This window comes from Panthera tigris, chromosome B1 (genome assembly GCF_018350195.1).
Source record: "Panthera tigris isolate Pti1 chromosome B1, P.tigris_Pti1_mat1.1, whole genome shotgun sequence".
NCBI classification, from domain to species: Eukaryota; Metazoa; Chordata; class Mammalia; order Carnivora; family Felidae; genus Panthera; species Panthera tigris.
The window spans coordinates 188,029,800-188,046,204 of record NC_056663.1 but is presented as its reverse complement, the minus strand read 5'-3'; the positions used below and the strand labels follow the sequence as shown (position 1 = coordinate 188,046,204).

At 38.5% G+C, this 16,405-nt stretch overlaps 1 protein-coding gene across 5 annotated transcripts in view; it reads left to right on the top strand.

The window, feature by feature from the left end:
• SLIT2 (slit guidance ligand 2) overlaps positions 1-16,405 on the top strand; it is a 373,006-nt gene that overhangs the window by 275,608 nt on the left and 80,993 nt on the right. For 3 of the 5 annotated variants that reach the window (XM_007093745.2, XM_007093742.2, XM_007093741.2), the window contains 6 exons: positions 2,944-3,087; positions 3,200-3,363; positions 4,334-4,357; positions 7,911-8,061; positions 10,661-10,735; positions 12,529-12,672. In XM_007093745.2, coding sequence (XP_007093807.1) covers positions 2,944-3,087; positions 3,200-3,363; positions 4,334-4,357; positions 7,911-8,061; positions 10,661-10,735; positions 12,529-12,672 — 702 coding nt within the window. The remainder of the gene's footprint in view (positions 1-2,943; positions 3,088-3,199; positions 3,364-4,333; positions 4,358-7,910; positions 8,062-10,660; positions 10,736-12,528; positions 12,673-16,405) is intronic. The other 2 variants (XM_007093744.2, XM_007093743.2) reach the window with 1 other exon arrangement.

Genomic DNA, 16,405 nt, shown 5'->3' with positions numbered 1-16,405 from the left:
CTTTATTTGGGTTTCAAATTATTTTTAACCCTTGAGGTGGACTCAGCAAATACTGTTTCTGATCTTTAATAGAATGACTCTGTATACATTACATACATTATAAATATAGCTATCGCTTTAGTCAGGTATTGTCTATATATTACCTGCTTCTCTGTCATTCTTTTACATTCTCCTAGCACTATTCTCCTTGCCATTTACTCATAATCTCTTGCTATCACTGGCCTGCTCAGTACCAACACTGAAAATAGCACCTTCTCTCCCCTTCCACACACACTTACTGGTCGTTGATGTAACAAACAGGTTAATAAACCACGGGATCTGTATGGAGATAAATCTTACTTAAAAAGCTATCTTTGTCCCTCATCCTAATATTTTGTCCCTAGCTCAAGGCCCATCCTTAAGCCTGCCAGGACTAAAGCAACACGATTATCTCTTTATGGCTCACTGAGAACTTGGTTAAGCATCTTAGATTTGCTTGAACAGATGAAAAGAAGTAAGTGAAAGGAACAGAAGGAAGTAGTGTCTAACTCTTTCTTTCTCCTAATTTTCAGACCACATAATTTAAAGTAAGTACAAAATGCTCAAAACAGGCACCTTTTCCAATTGTCTTCCAGGCTCCCTACTTTGTCCTTCTCCTTACTTCTGCTCTCTGACTCCTTCATTTGGCTGACAGATTGGAGAACACAGTAGGTGTGACCTGTGTTGTGGCACAGAGTAGAGAAATGGGATTATCAGTCCACACCTCAGACTAGTTCCTAAGCTTCTAAGAAAGCATTATGAGGACCACAGAGAAGGCCAAAATGTCAGGTCCTAAAGGGAGGTAAAAAAGAGGAGGAAAGAGAATCACCACAGGGAAGTCATAGCTTTGCAAGTATGTGGAATCCCTACAAATGCAAGTAAAACAGAGGTGCCGGCTCAGCTGGTGAAGCATCCAACTCTTTAATATTGGCTCAGGTCATGATCTCACAGTTCATGGGATTGAGACCTATGTTGGGTTCTGGGCTGACAGTGTGGAGCCTGCTTGGGATTCTCTCTCTCCCTCTACCTCTCTGCCTCTCCCCAGCTCATGCTCGCTCTCTCTCTCTCTCTCTCTCAAAAATAAATAAATTTTAAAAAAGCAAGTAAAACAGAAATACCCTATGTTAATTAGAGATTCTTATGACCAAAAGAGAAACCATTTTCAGTATATTCAATAAGGCATACAAACCCAAACCACAGAGCACATATATTTTGAGCTACTAAATATTTGTTTAAGTATCAAAGCACTAAAGTAAATGCTAATAGAGAAAAAAATATCAAAAAAAAATTCTCTGCTCATGGAGGGCAAATAAGTAGGCCTGCGTAAAGTAGGTGCCAAGACTAAATAGCACTGAACAACTTGCTTGGGAACCCAGAGGAAGGAATACTTTAGTTGGATGGAAGGCATGCTCTGGAAAAGGCAAGCTTCCCGTGAGGCCATAATAGGCCACAAGGTTGAAGAAAGTGGAAGGCGGGACAAGTATATTCCCAAAGGGAGTCCAACATGAATAAAAGCTGAGACATGATCTCATATACCCTACGAGAAAGGCGTTTGTCAAAGTATGATTTGTGAACCACAGTTTCACAGAACATTGATGTCGAATATTGAGAACATGTTGAAAAAAAAAATGAGTGTGTAGGATATTGTGTTAAACTAACTTAAGTGGATGTTTATAATGCAGGACTAGGGCCTTTAATATGCTTATGAACCGTGTCACTCTCCAAGAGGGCTATAAAGTATTAATTCAACAACAGGTACTTATGGAGCACTTTAGTATGTGCTCAGCACGGGAGAAGCATTAGGGAGCTAAACCGACAAATACGCCTGCTGTGTGGAGGCAACATGCAAATGACAGCAATGAAGTGAGAAGTAAATCAGGGGCGCCCGGGTGGCTCATTCGGTTGAGCATCCAAGGCTTGATTTCGGCTCAGGTCATGACCTCACGGTTCATGAGATAGAGCTCTGCATTGGGCTCTACACTGACAGCACAGAGCCTGCTTGGGATTCTCCTCTCTCTCCTCTCTCTCCTCTCTCTCTGTCCCTCCCCTGCTCTCTCTCTCTCTCTCTGTGTCAAAATAAATAAATAAACATTAAAAAAATAATGTAACAAGTAAATCATATACAACAGAAAGAAATACACACTTAGGAAAACAGGAAAAAAAAAGATCATAGTAAAGAAATCAAGTGTGTTAGAGGTTGAGGAAGGGCAAACACAGGGGATGGTATTAAAGAGAGTGGTCAGGGTAGGCTGAATTGAGAAGGTAAGATTGGACCAGACTCAAAGAAGCAGAGTAGTCAGACAACAGGGAAAAGAACATTCCAAGCTGACATCCCTACATGGAGACCTGAGTGGCTGTTGCTGAAGCAGCTGGGGGAAAGAACGTGGAGGTCACAGAGTCAGAAGGGGGCGCTAACGGTCCTATTGCGCCTTAAGGCAATTTGTCAGGACTTTGGTTTCCCTAAGAGCAGTTTGAGAGTTGTTGCCTGGCTTTGAAAGGAAAGTGATCTGTGTTTTAAAAGGCTCACTCTGGCTTCTGTTTTGAAAGTAGACGGAACTTCTTCACAGAGCAGCTAGAAAGACTAATGTTTTATGACGGGTTTTTTTTATGGCATCCTTGACTTCAGAAGTTGGCTCTGCTTTGTCTACTGCACTACCCTTCCACCTTCCAGAGAATATGTTTCATTATTTCTTCTGAATAAATGTATGAGTGCCACTAGATTTATTAAACTGCATGCCCTTTGCTTTATCTGCTATAACCCCAAATCTTCCACCTGTGGTACCTAAATTATTACAGTTAAAATGTTAATGTTGAGGTTCAGAAAAATGTATTTGTTGATTTCTTGTATTTCTCAAGAAGGACAGAATCTTGAAGGTGGGTTAAGAAGATGCTGCACTTTAATTCTGCAACTATTTGATCAAACAGATTATTGAATGCCAACAAGATAAACTGCCTTCGGGTAGATGCTTTTCAGGATCTGCACAACTTGAACCTTCTCTCCTTGTACGACAACAAGCTTCAGACCATTGCCAAGGGGACCTTTTCACCTCTCCGGGCCATTCAAACCATGTATGTATCTATGGCTTGGATCAACTATGGTGACTGGTGTCTTCACTATGGATTTGAGAGTTGAGTTCATTGCAAGTCGAGTATAAAAGTGTTCTGTATGTGTTTCTGAAAGGCATTTGGCCCAGAACCCCTTTATTTGTGACTGCCATCTCAAGTGGCTGGCGGATTATCTCCATGTCAACCCCATCGAGACCAGTGGTGCCCGCTGCACCAGCCCCCGGCGTCTGGCAAACAAAAGAATAGGACAAATCAAAAGCAAGAAATTCCGTTGTTCAGGTAATTTCTTACTTCATGTGACATTTCACCTATGTTACCAAAAACAGTGGTTATGGAGACCTAGAGACAGCTGGTTATCAGATCAATTATCAAACATTGTAGAATAGAGTTCTTTTACTTCTGTCCACAAAGAACCAAATAAAGAGAGCTGTAGACACAATTCATATAGCCCTCCTATATGTAATATTTTTAACACTATATCCAGCATAACAAATAGGCTACCAGCCAAGAAAAAAGATGCCTGGATACTTCATGCTGTATTTTTAGAATTTGAACTTTTAGCAAACTCAGAATACTTTTCAAGTCTGTTAAGTTGTATGTTTGTTGGATTATTCTCCATTGAAAAACTTTAGGTAATCAACCATGTTCTCATTTCTTCAGAAAGGGAACTGAGATTTAGTTAGGTGATTTGCTCAGGCTCAGAATTAGGGGGAAAGATTTCCCTATCCCTTGCTTCTCGCACCAAATGTGTTTTCTTATTTTTCATCCTCTTATTTCAAATAGGATTCTGAGAATAATTTTTTTTTTCCAAAAGGCCATCTTTTAGCATTTGGGGAATATCATACTTATTTATAAAAAACTAAATGTAGATACATTGTATTACCATTAAATAAAAGACCTACTGCATTGACATTTACTATTTGCTTTGGACTAATCTTTTCTGTTTTCTTACGATAAAACACATTCTGAATGTTTTGGGTAGTATGTTATCTGACTATTGCAGGGGTATTTCACATTCGGCAGTTAATTCATACTAAAAAGCTAATATCAAAACAAAGCTATTTATTGTCCTTGGTTCTAGATACATTTACTACTCCCTGTACATTATTATATCTCAGCCACTGCTGTGAATAGAATTCACTTAATTATCTATAGTGCCTTTAGTCCATTCTTAATCTAATATAACTCCTATCTCTGCTTGCTGACATTCAGGTGCATCTTCTATTTTTTTTTCTCTTTTTTTATTTAGCTAAAGAACAGTATTTCATTCCAGGTAGGTTTTGCTCGGTAGTAGGACTAACCACAGATACCCTTTCCTCACCTTATAAAATATAGCTTCTGAAACTTTGATGTGCATGCGTTTGAAAGTACAGTGGGTACTCTGTAGATAGATTTACTTCTGCATAGATCACTTGTAGCTGTTTCCTGAAAACCTGACCTTTGCATGCAGCTTCTGATGTTAAACTTATATATTATTAAACTCCCATCTTTTTTTTTTCTCTCTCACTTTGGCACATTATCTAAAATTTCTCACAGTACCTAAAACGTTTGAACCTGTAGCCTTCTACTTAAATCATTTTCTCTCCTTATGTTGTATATCTGATCTTTCAACCTGTTTTTAAAATGTAGCTTATTGAGCTGGTTTTAAAGACAGAGACCTTTCTGTTGTCAAAGAACTAGTTCTACATGAAATCAGTTACCAACACATAGAATGAATTCTCTTTCCAACCATGAGATTTACTTTTTTGATGTAACTATACTAAAAATGTATGCCTTACTTTTTGTTTTATTTGGCCTACTGATGCTTCACTTTTTATACAAAAACAGCAACTTCCTGCTTGCTTACATACAGTTATATGTTGTTTGTGACTTAACAAAACTTAACAAACTTCTTGTATACCTGGAGTGACAATATAACTCCACAAAAACAATATTGACATGCATCCTGAAAGCATCAGGTGTTCATAGGCACGAAGTGCCTTGAATAATTTAAGCATATGAATGGAATGTGTTTTAGAAAAGTAATTGAAATGTTTTACCACTACAATCTCAACACTGTCAAGGCTGATGATTCTGGAACTAGCTCTTTGAAATATGTTTCTTCACTTCTTTTTTCCTTGCCTGCCAACTGTGTAAAATGCCTCTTGACTTGTTTGTTTTAGACCATTATATAAAAATATGTGTTAGTAATTAATTGGCTACATTTACCATCTCCTGGGGATATTCTAGACAATTATATATTTTAACACCTACCAATAAGAAGATTATTTATACAGTGTTAGTATGCAAAAACCATACTGATTTTTTAAAGGAGAGTACTGGGTTAGGTTTGGTCTTTATTTTAAAGAGATATGTGTTATTTACCTTTATTGAATTATAATTTGAATAATTTTGTTCATTTAATGGATTTTGTTTTATTACTTATTTTGAGCTTGAGTGATCAATAGTATTTTACATATTACACTGGCTACATAAGACATAACATGGTAGAAAGAACAGTTGATTGGCCTTCATTGGCAATCTTTAAAATTCATTATTTTTACCTCACTATTAAGCAGAAAGTCATCTGATAGCTATTACTTACCCAGAAAAAGCCATATTCTAAACACCAGAACACCTATAGGATAAAACATTAATATTGCTTAAATCCTCAAATTCTGCCAATTAATATAATTGTTACTGAATTCTTCAATTAATTACATTTAACTCTACTTTATTAATAATTTAGAAATTAATATTTCTGGATCACCAATTAAAGACCCAAAGTCAGATTGTTTTCATAAATTCTGATTCAGTTTTTCCCATTTACTGACAGCGGTCAAAATATGCTTTCTTGGAAATACATTTTATATGTGATACCATAGCTTCATTTTCAATTTCTGTTAATTCAATTTGCATTAAAGCAATAATAATAGAAGTCAGGACTCAGAAGGTTTCTTTGAGCCTTTTCTCCCTCTTTTTTTTCTTATAGATTTCAATTAAAATTTTATCCTACCTAATAAACAGTCTCCATAAAAGAAACAACATTGTCATTGCGTGGAATGCAGATTATTTTAAATGTAAGAAACCCAGAGTACCTGTCATGTAGACCTTGTTGCCAGTGTTTCTTCATTTCACTTTTAAAACGAAAGCCTAAACTGCATTACAAAAGTTCCTCAATAAATACCTTGGCATTCATTGCCAAATCTAATGAAATGATTATATTCAGCTTTGCAATCTGATGAGATTTTCATTTCATTTCCACTAAGTGACGTTATTTATAAGTTGGAAAAATCATTAAAAAGCATGTAAGCCACCACCTAAGGATTAATCCAGATGGATTTGTTTGTAAAGATCTCCATGATTCGTTTTTCACTTCAGTTTGCTTGTTTACCTGCCTACCGTCATTCTATATGGCATTCTAGATACTATAGTGATAACTCAAAAGAAAATCTATCTTGCAGAGAGTTCATCATTTAAAGGAATCGACAAGAACCTAACTTGTGCTGTGCATCTTGTATGCCATTGCTTTTCCCGTAAGACCACTGTGCTTCAAAAAATTACTACAAAAGCTTGCAAAGCATGACGATTGCTGTCATACTATGCCTTTCCCCTCCAATTGCCATAGTAAGGAAAGAAGGAGGAGACCTTAGCTAGTTTTATGTATGTGTTTATTAATCTTAATCGGGATTACTCTTTCTTTCCTTCTTGGTGATTTTTACTTTTGCAGGAATTCACCATTTTGGCTGTAAGTAAAAGTGTCTGATCTGAAACACAATGTCCTCCCTTTTCAATCCTGATGTACCTTCTTCTAGTCTCGGTCTTTTGCGCCTTTTTTCCGCCCCCCAAGAAGAAACCACAGATCTTTTGAGCTTCTCTGTTGTCCTTGTAGCTCACCTTCAACTTCTTCCTGGATGTTGTTCCCGAAAGCTGTTGTTTCCATTCTGCAGTTCTGAGGAACAATGGAGGCACCTTTCAGTGTAGCCCCCTTCTTTGTGTTTCCAGGAAATCTTCGGTAGTAATACTCTTACTATGGTCATAAACATTCTGCGGGAAGAATGCATGTCATGTAAACAGTATTACGTTTCCAGAACGTCTGTAGCTTTTTCTCCTGCTTCCCTTCATCTTTCCTCTCGGTCTTACCCTTGGCCTAGTGGATGGTGTAGTGATTATGTAGCGAGATTTTCTGTTGTGCTTGATCTAACCATGTGGTTGCCAGGTATGAGTAAAACATGGTTCCGTCAAGCACCATGGAACGTCACGCAGCTTTCTACAGCATGACAAGCTGCTGAGGCTCAAATCAGGATTTACTGGTCTCTTTTTATAAAATCAAAATGAAAAAAGAGGGCTTTTTAGGCATTTCTGAAGATTATGTGAGAGGGAGAGAATACTAAAAGACCATAGAAAATTTAAAAACCTGAGTACATCTATTTGCCTTGAAAGCCCTAATTTAAAATGATATATAGGAACATGTTTATTCCTGGATACATTTTAAATTCTCGACTCAGAGAAAAAAAATAAACTTTTTAACAATTAATAGCCATTGTATGATTAGCTGTCAAATAGGCTAGAATGGCTCATAACTGGATCAGCAGAAAGTACAGCTGTGAAAAGCTCATCTCTATTAATGTTTTCCTGTCCTGTGAATCTGGTTACTTTTTTTTCCAGCAAATTCCAAGCCCTTGTTTTAACCCTCTCCTGACATCCATTGACCAAAAATTCCCCAAGTTGTCTCCCTGCTGCATAATCTATAGTTATCTTACTATTTTTCTTCCTACAAATTAATGAATATTCTAACCTTTAGACTAAGTATCTTTTTTTTTTCTTTTGGCTTGAATCCTCAATAGGTACAGAAGATTATCGATCAAAATTAAGTGGGGACTGCTTTGCAGATTTGGCTTGCCCTGAGAAGTGCCGCTGTGAAGGGACCACGGTAGATTGTTCCAATCAGAAACTCACCAAAATCCCAGACCACATTCCCCAGTACACCGCAGAGCTGTGAGTTCATCTAACAAAATCCAGGTTGGGAGGGAGGAATGAAAGCATCGAAGCAATGGAATTTTTGTCTTGCTCTTTTATTCTTGATGATTGGATTGATTTTAATGAACACGCATGGCCGTAACTCTTCTTTGTACAAAGATAGATTAGAGGCTATCTGACTTCATCTTTCTGGTCCAAGATACGACTCCAGAAGTTAATTTACTTCTCAAAAATTCAGTTAGCTCTTGATAATGCTAAGAATAAGAGCATTCATCTGATATTTATTTCTTGGGTATTATTTATGCCCATACCCATTTCTAAAAATGTAATAGATTTCTAAGGGATATAGTCTTTCACAGCAACCAAATAAAGTACTTTGAGAGTCACCGTTTTGAATCTCTGTACATTATGAATTAAAGCAGAGAGCCTTTATCCGCTTTATTACTTCACGGACCTGAAGGTGGAAGGATTCAGTGATTATCAAGTATTACAGCACAGCGGGTAGGTTTTGTTTTTCCTGAGTAATGGATAGCATAGCAGAAACACAAAAGAATAGTGAGATTAGATTTATATTTATAACCCTAACAAGGGCCTAGCACATACTAGGTGTTAAAATATGTTTGTTGAATCATCTATAGATTCTGTGCCATGTAAGGTTTGCCTTTAGTGACGTTATTTATAAAACTAATGCTAGTGTTCTAAAAATTGAAGAAAAACCTGGTGACATCTCATTGTTTTCGGAACATCTTAGCAACGTTTATGTATAGCACCATCTGGTATTTGCCAGTTACTTCTTTGCAAAGTCGGTTGTCCTTTTCTGCATGCATAACCCTTTTGTCTTCAACTACATTGTAGCTCCTTGATGACAGGGATTGTGTTTTATGGTTTATCTCCCACCATGCCTATATTCGCGCCTGTTACTTAATGAATTCTAAGCAATTTGAGTAATTTCAAATAATGTAATGCTTTCAAAAGGATGACAGAAACTACCCGAGGCTGTAGTGATACTTTTTTTTTTTTATTCCTGTTACTTTTTGAATCTATTTCATAGCTCCAGGATTTTTTGAAATGTGTGAAAAACATGCAGTAAAAGGCCTGAACTCTATTTTATGGTCACGTAGGGAGTTGTGTGTATTGCCAATATTATTACAAACAATAATTCAAATTATATCTTCCTGCATGATAACAGCCTAAATAGGCTTACTTGTCAATTAAGAATTGCAACACTAACATCTAATTTATTATTCGGCAAAGTTTTTGTGTGTTTTAAGAAATTAGGAGCTTTTTAAATTATACATTTAAAAATCAGTACTGGGAAGAAAAGATTTTCAAATTATGTATCCAGTAGGGGACTTCTATCCAGAATATATAAAGAGCTATTACAACTCAACAATAAAAAAGGTATATTACCCAATTTAAAAGTGCTCAAATTATTTGTGTGCACATTTCTCTAAAAAAGAAATACAAATGACCAATAAGCACCTAAAAACATGCTTTGTATCATGAAACATTAGGGAACCATAAATCAAAACCACAGTGAGGTAACACATCCCCTAGAATGGCCATAAAAGCAAAAAAAGACAATAACAGGTGAGAGAAATTGGACCCCTCATGCATTGCTGGGGGAATATAAAATGACACAGCATCTTTGGAAAACAGTTTGGCTATTCATCAAATTGTTAAATATAGTTTTACTATGTAACCCAGCAATTTCACATCAGTGTAAATATCCAAAGAAATCAAAAACATGTATCTACACAAAAACTTCTACCCCAGTGTTGGTAGCAGCACTATTCATGATAATCAAAAAAAGTAGAAACAACCCAAATATCCATCAGCTGATAATGGGATAAACAAAATTGGCATGTCCATAGACTGGAATATTATTTGGCCACAAAAAGGAATGAAGTGCTGACATACGCTAAACATGGATGAACCTTGTAAACATTGTGTAAAGTGAAAAAAGCCACACTTTTCATGAATTCATTTGTATGAAACATCCAGAATAGGAAACTCCATACAGACAGAAAGTAAATTAGTGGTTGCCAGGGACTGAGGCAGGGAGGGAAGCAAATTGAGAGTGACTTCTGATGGGTATGAGATTTCTTCTTGGTGGTGGATATATTCTGGGATTAGGCAACAAACATAGTTGCACAGATTTGTGAATACACTAAAAACCACTAAATTGTACACTGTAAAAGAGTGACTTTTATGGCATATAAACTGCATATCAAAAAATCCATTAGTAAAAAATATTTGCAGCAAGTGGTTAGAAAAAATGGTTTAAAATGCTTTTTGGGAGAAAAATCCTTTGGGGGAGGAGAGACAATAGTGGAAAAAAGTTTGAGAAAGTTTGTTCTATAAATTACTGAGTGAGAGCTAGTTTTCATTTTTGATCATTGGTTTTCCTTATTATATGCTTCTTCATATTTTATTTTGATCATTGAAATTTGAGTGAAATGGGGAAAAATCAGTACTTCCACAGATTTTCTGTGGCATGTGTTCTCTATTTTACTTTGGAATAATTATTAAATGATCTTACAATTCTGTTATGAGAAATAAAATCTAATCCCTTCCTAACTGTTGGTAATGAATGTTTTGTTTCTTTTTTTCTGAGGCGTCTCAATAATAATGAATTCACAGTGTTGGAAGCTACAGGAATCTTCAAGAAACTTCCGCAGTTACGTAAAATGTAAGCCGTGCATTAGCCACCTTTTAAGATTTCTGTGGTGTTTTGTTGTGTTTTTCACATCCCTTTGCAATTTTATTCAGATTTCTTTGGAAATTGGAAACTATAAAAGGCCGGGCGAAATTTCCATACAATGACTACCTGTGACATGATTTTAGGGTAATTTCTGAGAGGAGTTTCAAGCGATGCCAACCACGTTTTCTCTAACAGAGCCCCTAGCATCTTATTTTAATTCAGACAGCTGGTTTGTTATGTGGCCACAGCAGGAATTCAGCAATCTAAGCACATTAGAAATGGGTGCGGTAATGTTTTGTAACTTCCTTTACTATTCCCTAAACCACGCTGTTATATCTCTTTCAGCACATTCATGTCAACTATTTGACTTTTTGCTTCATTAAACTTTCATTAGAAGATAGTCAAAATTAATGATTGGTAAACTGGCTTGATAGCTCATCTGTGTTACTACATATCCACAACTCATATTTTAAAATCAGTTTATCAACTCAGCAGTTTCAGTAACACTCAGACAATATTCCCCTCCCCTGAGGAGGTGGAAGGGTGGGAGGGACAGAACAGAGGTCAAGTATGTAAGGCCAATGGAACAGCCTCCATCTGAGAGGAAACGTTGAAAGGAGAAAAGGAGCATTGTTCTATTTCATATGTGTATCTGGCCCATGGTCACACTGACTTGTAAGTGGCAGAGTAGTCTACTTCCTGTGCACTTGACTCCCATGTTATACTGCATCCCAAAGAGTTTCATATTATTTCATTTTTCTCCTTTTCACTGGCACTGATTGCTCTTACTTTTTATTCATACCTTTCAATTCAACACATATTTATTGAGCAACTCCTACATGCAGTGCTCTGAGAGGAATAAAACGATACATAAAAATGATCCTTGTTCTGGGAGCATTCTGGGTCTTTGAGTGAGCAATGAGAAAAGGAAAGATAGAACCTGTAGCAAGGGGTTACCTCAGTTGGATGTTTTTGCCCTCTGGGCAAGCATTGTAGTATTTTGTGTTACACAGGATATTGACAGTTAAGTTGGCTGTTTTAACACATTATTATAATAAGAAGTTTTACTGGGAACAAACCCCTATTCTGATACATTCCTTTTATTTTTTAATTTTTTTAATGTTTATTTATTTTTGAGAGAGATAGAGACAATGTGAGTGGGTTAGGGGCAGAGAGAGAGAGGGAGACACAGATCTGAAACAGGCTCCCGGCTCGGAGCTGTCAGCACAGAGCCCGACGTGGGGCTCGAACTCACGAGCTGTGAGATCATGAACTGAGCCAAGGTCGGACACTCAACCGACTGAGCCACCCAGGCGCCCCTATTCTGATACACTTCTGATGCTATCTAAATGTTCACACATTTAACCCATCTTTCTTCTCTCTACCCAATTGCCTTCTTTTAGTCATTAATTCATTCAGTAGTCTTTGGGGCATTTCTTTAAAAAGTTCCTTTTGAAGTATTGTGCTGAATATAAAGGTTTATACAACTCAATACCTGACCTCAACAATGTTAGACTTCTAGTGACCCTTGAAGATCATTTTGACGTTGATTGGGCTGGTATTTTTCACCATAGACATTCTCCCCCAATATTATCATCAGTTTGGTTCAATGGAATAGGAAGTGTGGTGTCTTTTCAGAACCTGTGGTGCTGGGCAGTGAAAAGCTTGGAAATTATGGAAGAATTTGTTTAGTAGAAGAAAATGGTCAGACATGTTGTCTCAATGCCCTTGTTGAAAGAAATAGCTTAAAATCTTGATTTCAACATTTTTTTTTAATTTAGAAACTTTAGCAACAATAAGATCACAGACATTGAAGAGGGAGCATTTGAAGGAGCATCAGGTGTAAATGAAATACTTCTCACGAGTAATCGTTTGGAAAACGTTCAGCATAAGATGTTCAGGGGATTAGAAAGCCTGAAAACTTTGTAAGTATTCTCATCTGCATTGTGATTCTTCCATCACAGAACTGTAGTTCACTGGTCATTATAAGTCCAGGTGGGGGAGTAGCTCAGACTCCTCCTCACCCTACCATCTCAACGTCTGTCTACATCTCACTCTCACAGATACACACACGCGTGTGCGCGCGCACACACACACACACACACACACACACACACACACACATCCTGTGCGTGCAAACATTCCCTTCCTAGAATCCCCCAGACTTCGGTGTGTTGCTTGCAAAAGATCGAGAATGTCTCCCGATGGCTGATTCCTCAGCAAAAAAGATTGCCCTTGTTCCAGTGCTGGTGCAGATTTCCCCCCTTCCCTCGTTCTGCCTCCGAATGTTCATTCTCTTGCCTTTTCATCAAACGCCTCCATCTAACACTCGCTCTTGGCCCCAGGGGTCTAGCTTCAGAATCCAATCCAACCCCTGTGGCACAGAATAACTAACGGTTCATCGGGAAACCACCTTTGTCTGCTCCTGTGAGGTCTTAGTGAAAAAGAGACTGACTGATGGTAGGTCGTGAACCGTCTATTTCAAAGCAACACGCTAAGAGTTGTGCCTACTTGCTTGGGGGTAGGCAGGTTGGGACAAAGAAATTCGTTATGTTTCCAAAAAGTTGTTGACCAAAGAGGACAGGGATTGGATTGAATAGAAAAACCGTACTTTATGTTCACTTAAATTTTCTACGGTGCATATATGTAGTTTTTATTCTCTCGGAAGTATATAATTATGTTTGACAAAAGTGGCAACCTAAAATTGGAAGATGTACAAATCAACACTCTGAAGCGTTTGGAGGACATGAAGGAAACTATTTGTAACCAAGAAGCAACTGATGGTGATCACAGTGGAGAGAGGTCCACACTCTACTGTCTCTCCTAAACTGTCACCCTGTCCCTCAGAGCCACAACCAGAAGGGTGGATACTTGAGGACATCCCTTGCCTGCTCTTTATCTGGCGCAGAGGGAGAAGACCATTTCCCCAGCCGGCGTGGATGTGTTCCTAGCATCCTGAATTCAAGTCCTACTGAAAATGTCTGCCCATGAGTGTAGACGTTTGCTCCTGAGCCTCCCAGGAATAGAGTGAAACCTAACATCCAGCAGGGCTAGCCTGCAGCCCTCCCACAGACTAACTTGAGCCCCTTCAAAACGTTATGCAAATAGTCTTTTAGCCTTTTTATGGAGGAGATACCGAGGAGAGGGTAGAGGAGAGCAGAGAAAATACACCACAGGCGGCTGCATCTGTTCCTGCCCCCACCTCCCTCGGCCAGGCTGCTTCAGGCAACTCTGCAAAACACGAATCCTACAAGCAGAAGCATCTTTTGTTGGAAGATAGTTGAGGGACTGCTTGTTACTGGCACCTTCTTGAAGAGGCAGCGTGGGGGTTGGGCAGAGGAGGGGAAGGGGGTGAGGAAGGAGTCTGTATCCCGCCTACATCAGTCTGCCTTGGGCTGCCATAGCACGATACCTCAGACTGATGACTTAAGCCACAGAAATTTGTTTTCTCACAGTTCTGGAGCCTAGAAGTCCAAGATCAAGGTGCTGAGAGGGTTGGTTTCTAGTGAGATTTCTTTCTTGACTTGTAGTTGAAACCTTCTCCTTCTACTCTTACGTGCACTTTCCTCTGTGTACAGAGAGAGAATGCTGTGGTGTCCCTTCCTCTTTGTATAAGGACACCAGTCCTAAAAGATTAGAGTCCCACCCTCAGGACCTCATTTAACTTTAATTACCTCCATCAAGACCCTGTCTCCAGATATGGTCACATTGGGGCTCAGGACTCCGACCTATGAATTTTGGAACACATAGTCAAGTTCATAACACCATCCCAAGCAGCTTATTCCAGTGTTTTCTTCTGACGAGTTTCTTTCGCAGGACTCTCCCTGAGACAAGTCCTCTAAATTCACACTTTCTCCTTCATTATATTTCTAGCGATGTTTTTGTGCCCCAGATGTTTGGGCACAAACAGATGTGAGTGGCTCTGTCTTTAACCCACTCTGCCACACAAGAATACTAGAGCATTTTAGAGCCAAGCTCAGTATTCAAAGGACGAAAGTAGGTTTGTCTGGACATATGTATTTCTCTAAGTGATATCTTTGGGCTTGGGACTATAAAGATTTTGACAAGACACCCCCATTATCCCTAGACTTCTTAACTCTTTGAGACTAATAAACCTCTTAATAATATGTGCACAGATTTCAGTGTGTCTTTGAATATTTGACATTGCAGCCAAAATGTGGTACATATGTGCACTTATGGATTTTTCTAGTAACAGGGAGCAAAACTTTTCTTTAGCTTCTCCCAGGGGTCCATGACTCCACCAAGATTAAGACCAAATACTCTTTATTACTTTATGGCAAATGATAGTGTGGATAGAAATACCTCTCTGTTGTGTATTTGTTTCCTAACGTAAAATTATTCCTTGACAAGGAAGGCAGCATCCTTTCTCCCTATATGTGACTTAACAGAATGCGAAAGTTGATAGTTCTTATGTATTTCTTAGAGCAACCTAGAATTTTAAAGGAACACTTTGTGGGGCGCCTGGGTGGCTTGGTCGGTTAAGCGTCCGACTTCGGCTCAAGTCATGATCTCACGGTCCGTGAGTTCGAGCCCCGCGTCGGGCTCTGTGCTGACAGCTCAGAGCCTGGGGCCTGTTTCAGATTCTGTGTCTCCCTCTCTCTCTGCCCCTCCCCTGTTCATGCTCTGTCTCTCTCTGTCTCAAAAATAAATCAACGTTAAAAAAAAATTTAAAAAAATAAAAAATAAAAAAAAAATGAACACTTTGTTATTCACTTATTTTTGCCTCTTTTTTTTTTTTTAACATACTGCAATCTTCTAGGAAGGTGCTCAACACATGCCTTGAAAAGTAAAATAACCTCAGCAATTCTGAATAAGATTCATGGCCACTATTCATTTTCACAGGCTTTTTAAGACATTTTTCATTCCTTCTCGAAGCTCCACAAATAAACAGTTCGGCAAAGAATTGAGAATGGAGCCAAAACTTCAGCAGTGACAAGGAAAAGACATCAGTGTTAATCCTATTAATGGCAGTTGCTAAAAATTTAAAGAGGTCAGGATTCTTTCAAGAGAAGCCGGATGGAGGCACCCTGAAGTCTCAGAGTGTCTGACTCTTCATTTTGCTCAGGCTGTGATCTCACAGTCCATGAGTTCTAGCCCCACATCGGGCCATGCACTGAGCGTGCAGAGCCTGCTTGGGATCCTTTCTCTCTCCCTGTCTCTCTGTTCCTTCCCTGCTTGTGATTGCTCTCTCTCTCCAAATAAATACATAAACTTAAAAAAAAGAGAAAGAGAGAGAGAGAGAGAGAAGCAGATTTAAACTTCATTGTGAGCAACTGGGATTTGTTAACTCTTGCCTCTTTTTAAGTTCCAAACTTTAAAATGATAAAATAATTTTCATAAATAAAATAACGTGGGCAAGATCCTCAGGTGCTCAGTCTAGTTTGGGTTCCCCAGCCTATGCTGACATTGACTTGGCATCTAAGTCCTTGAGATGCTCTCAGTTCCCCATCTGCTGTGTGTGACTATTGATTCTTTTCTGCTTCCTTTCTGTTAAACCTCAGATGTAATGCTACCGTGAATACACAAATCACAGGCCTTCAAGGGCTCAGAGAGCTGTAGGTGAATTAGGACATTATGTAAGCAGGCAAACATAATTATAGCATCAGAGGAAGACATTCTACCCTCATCAGATGGGGC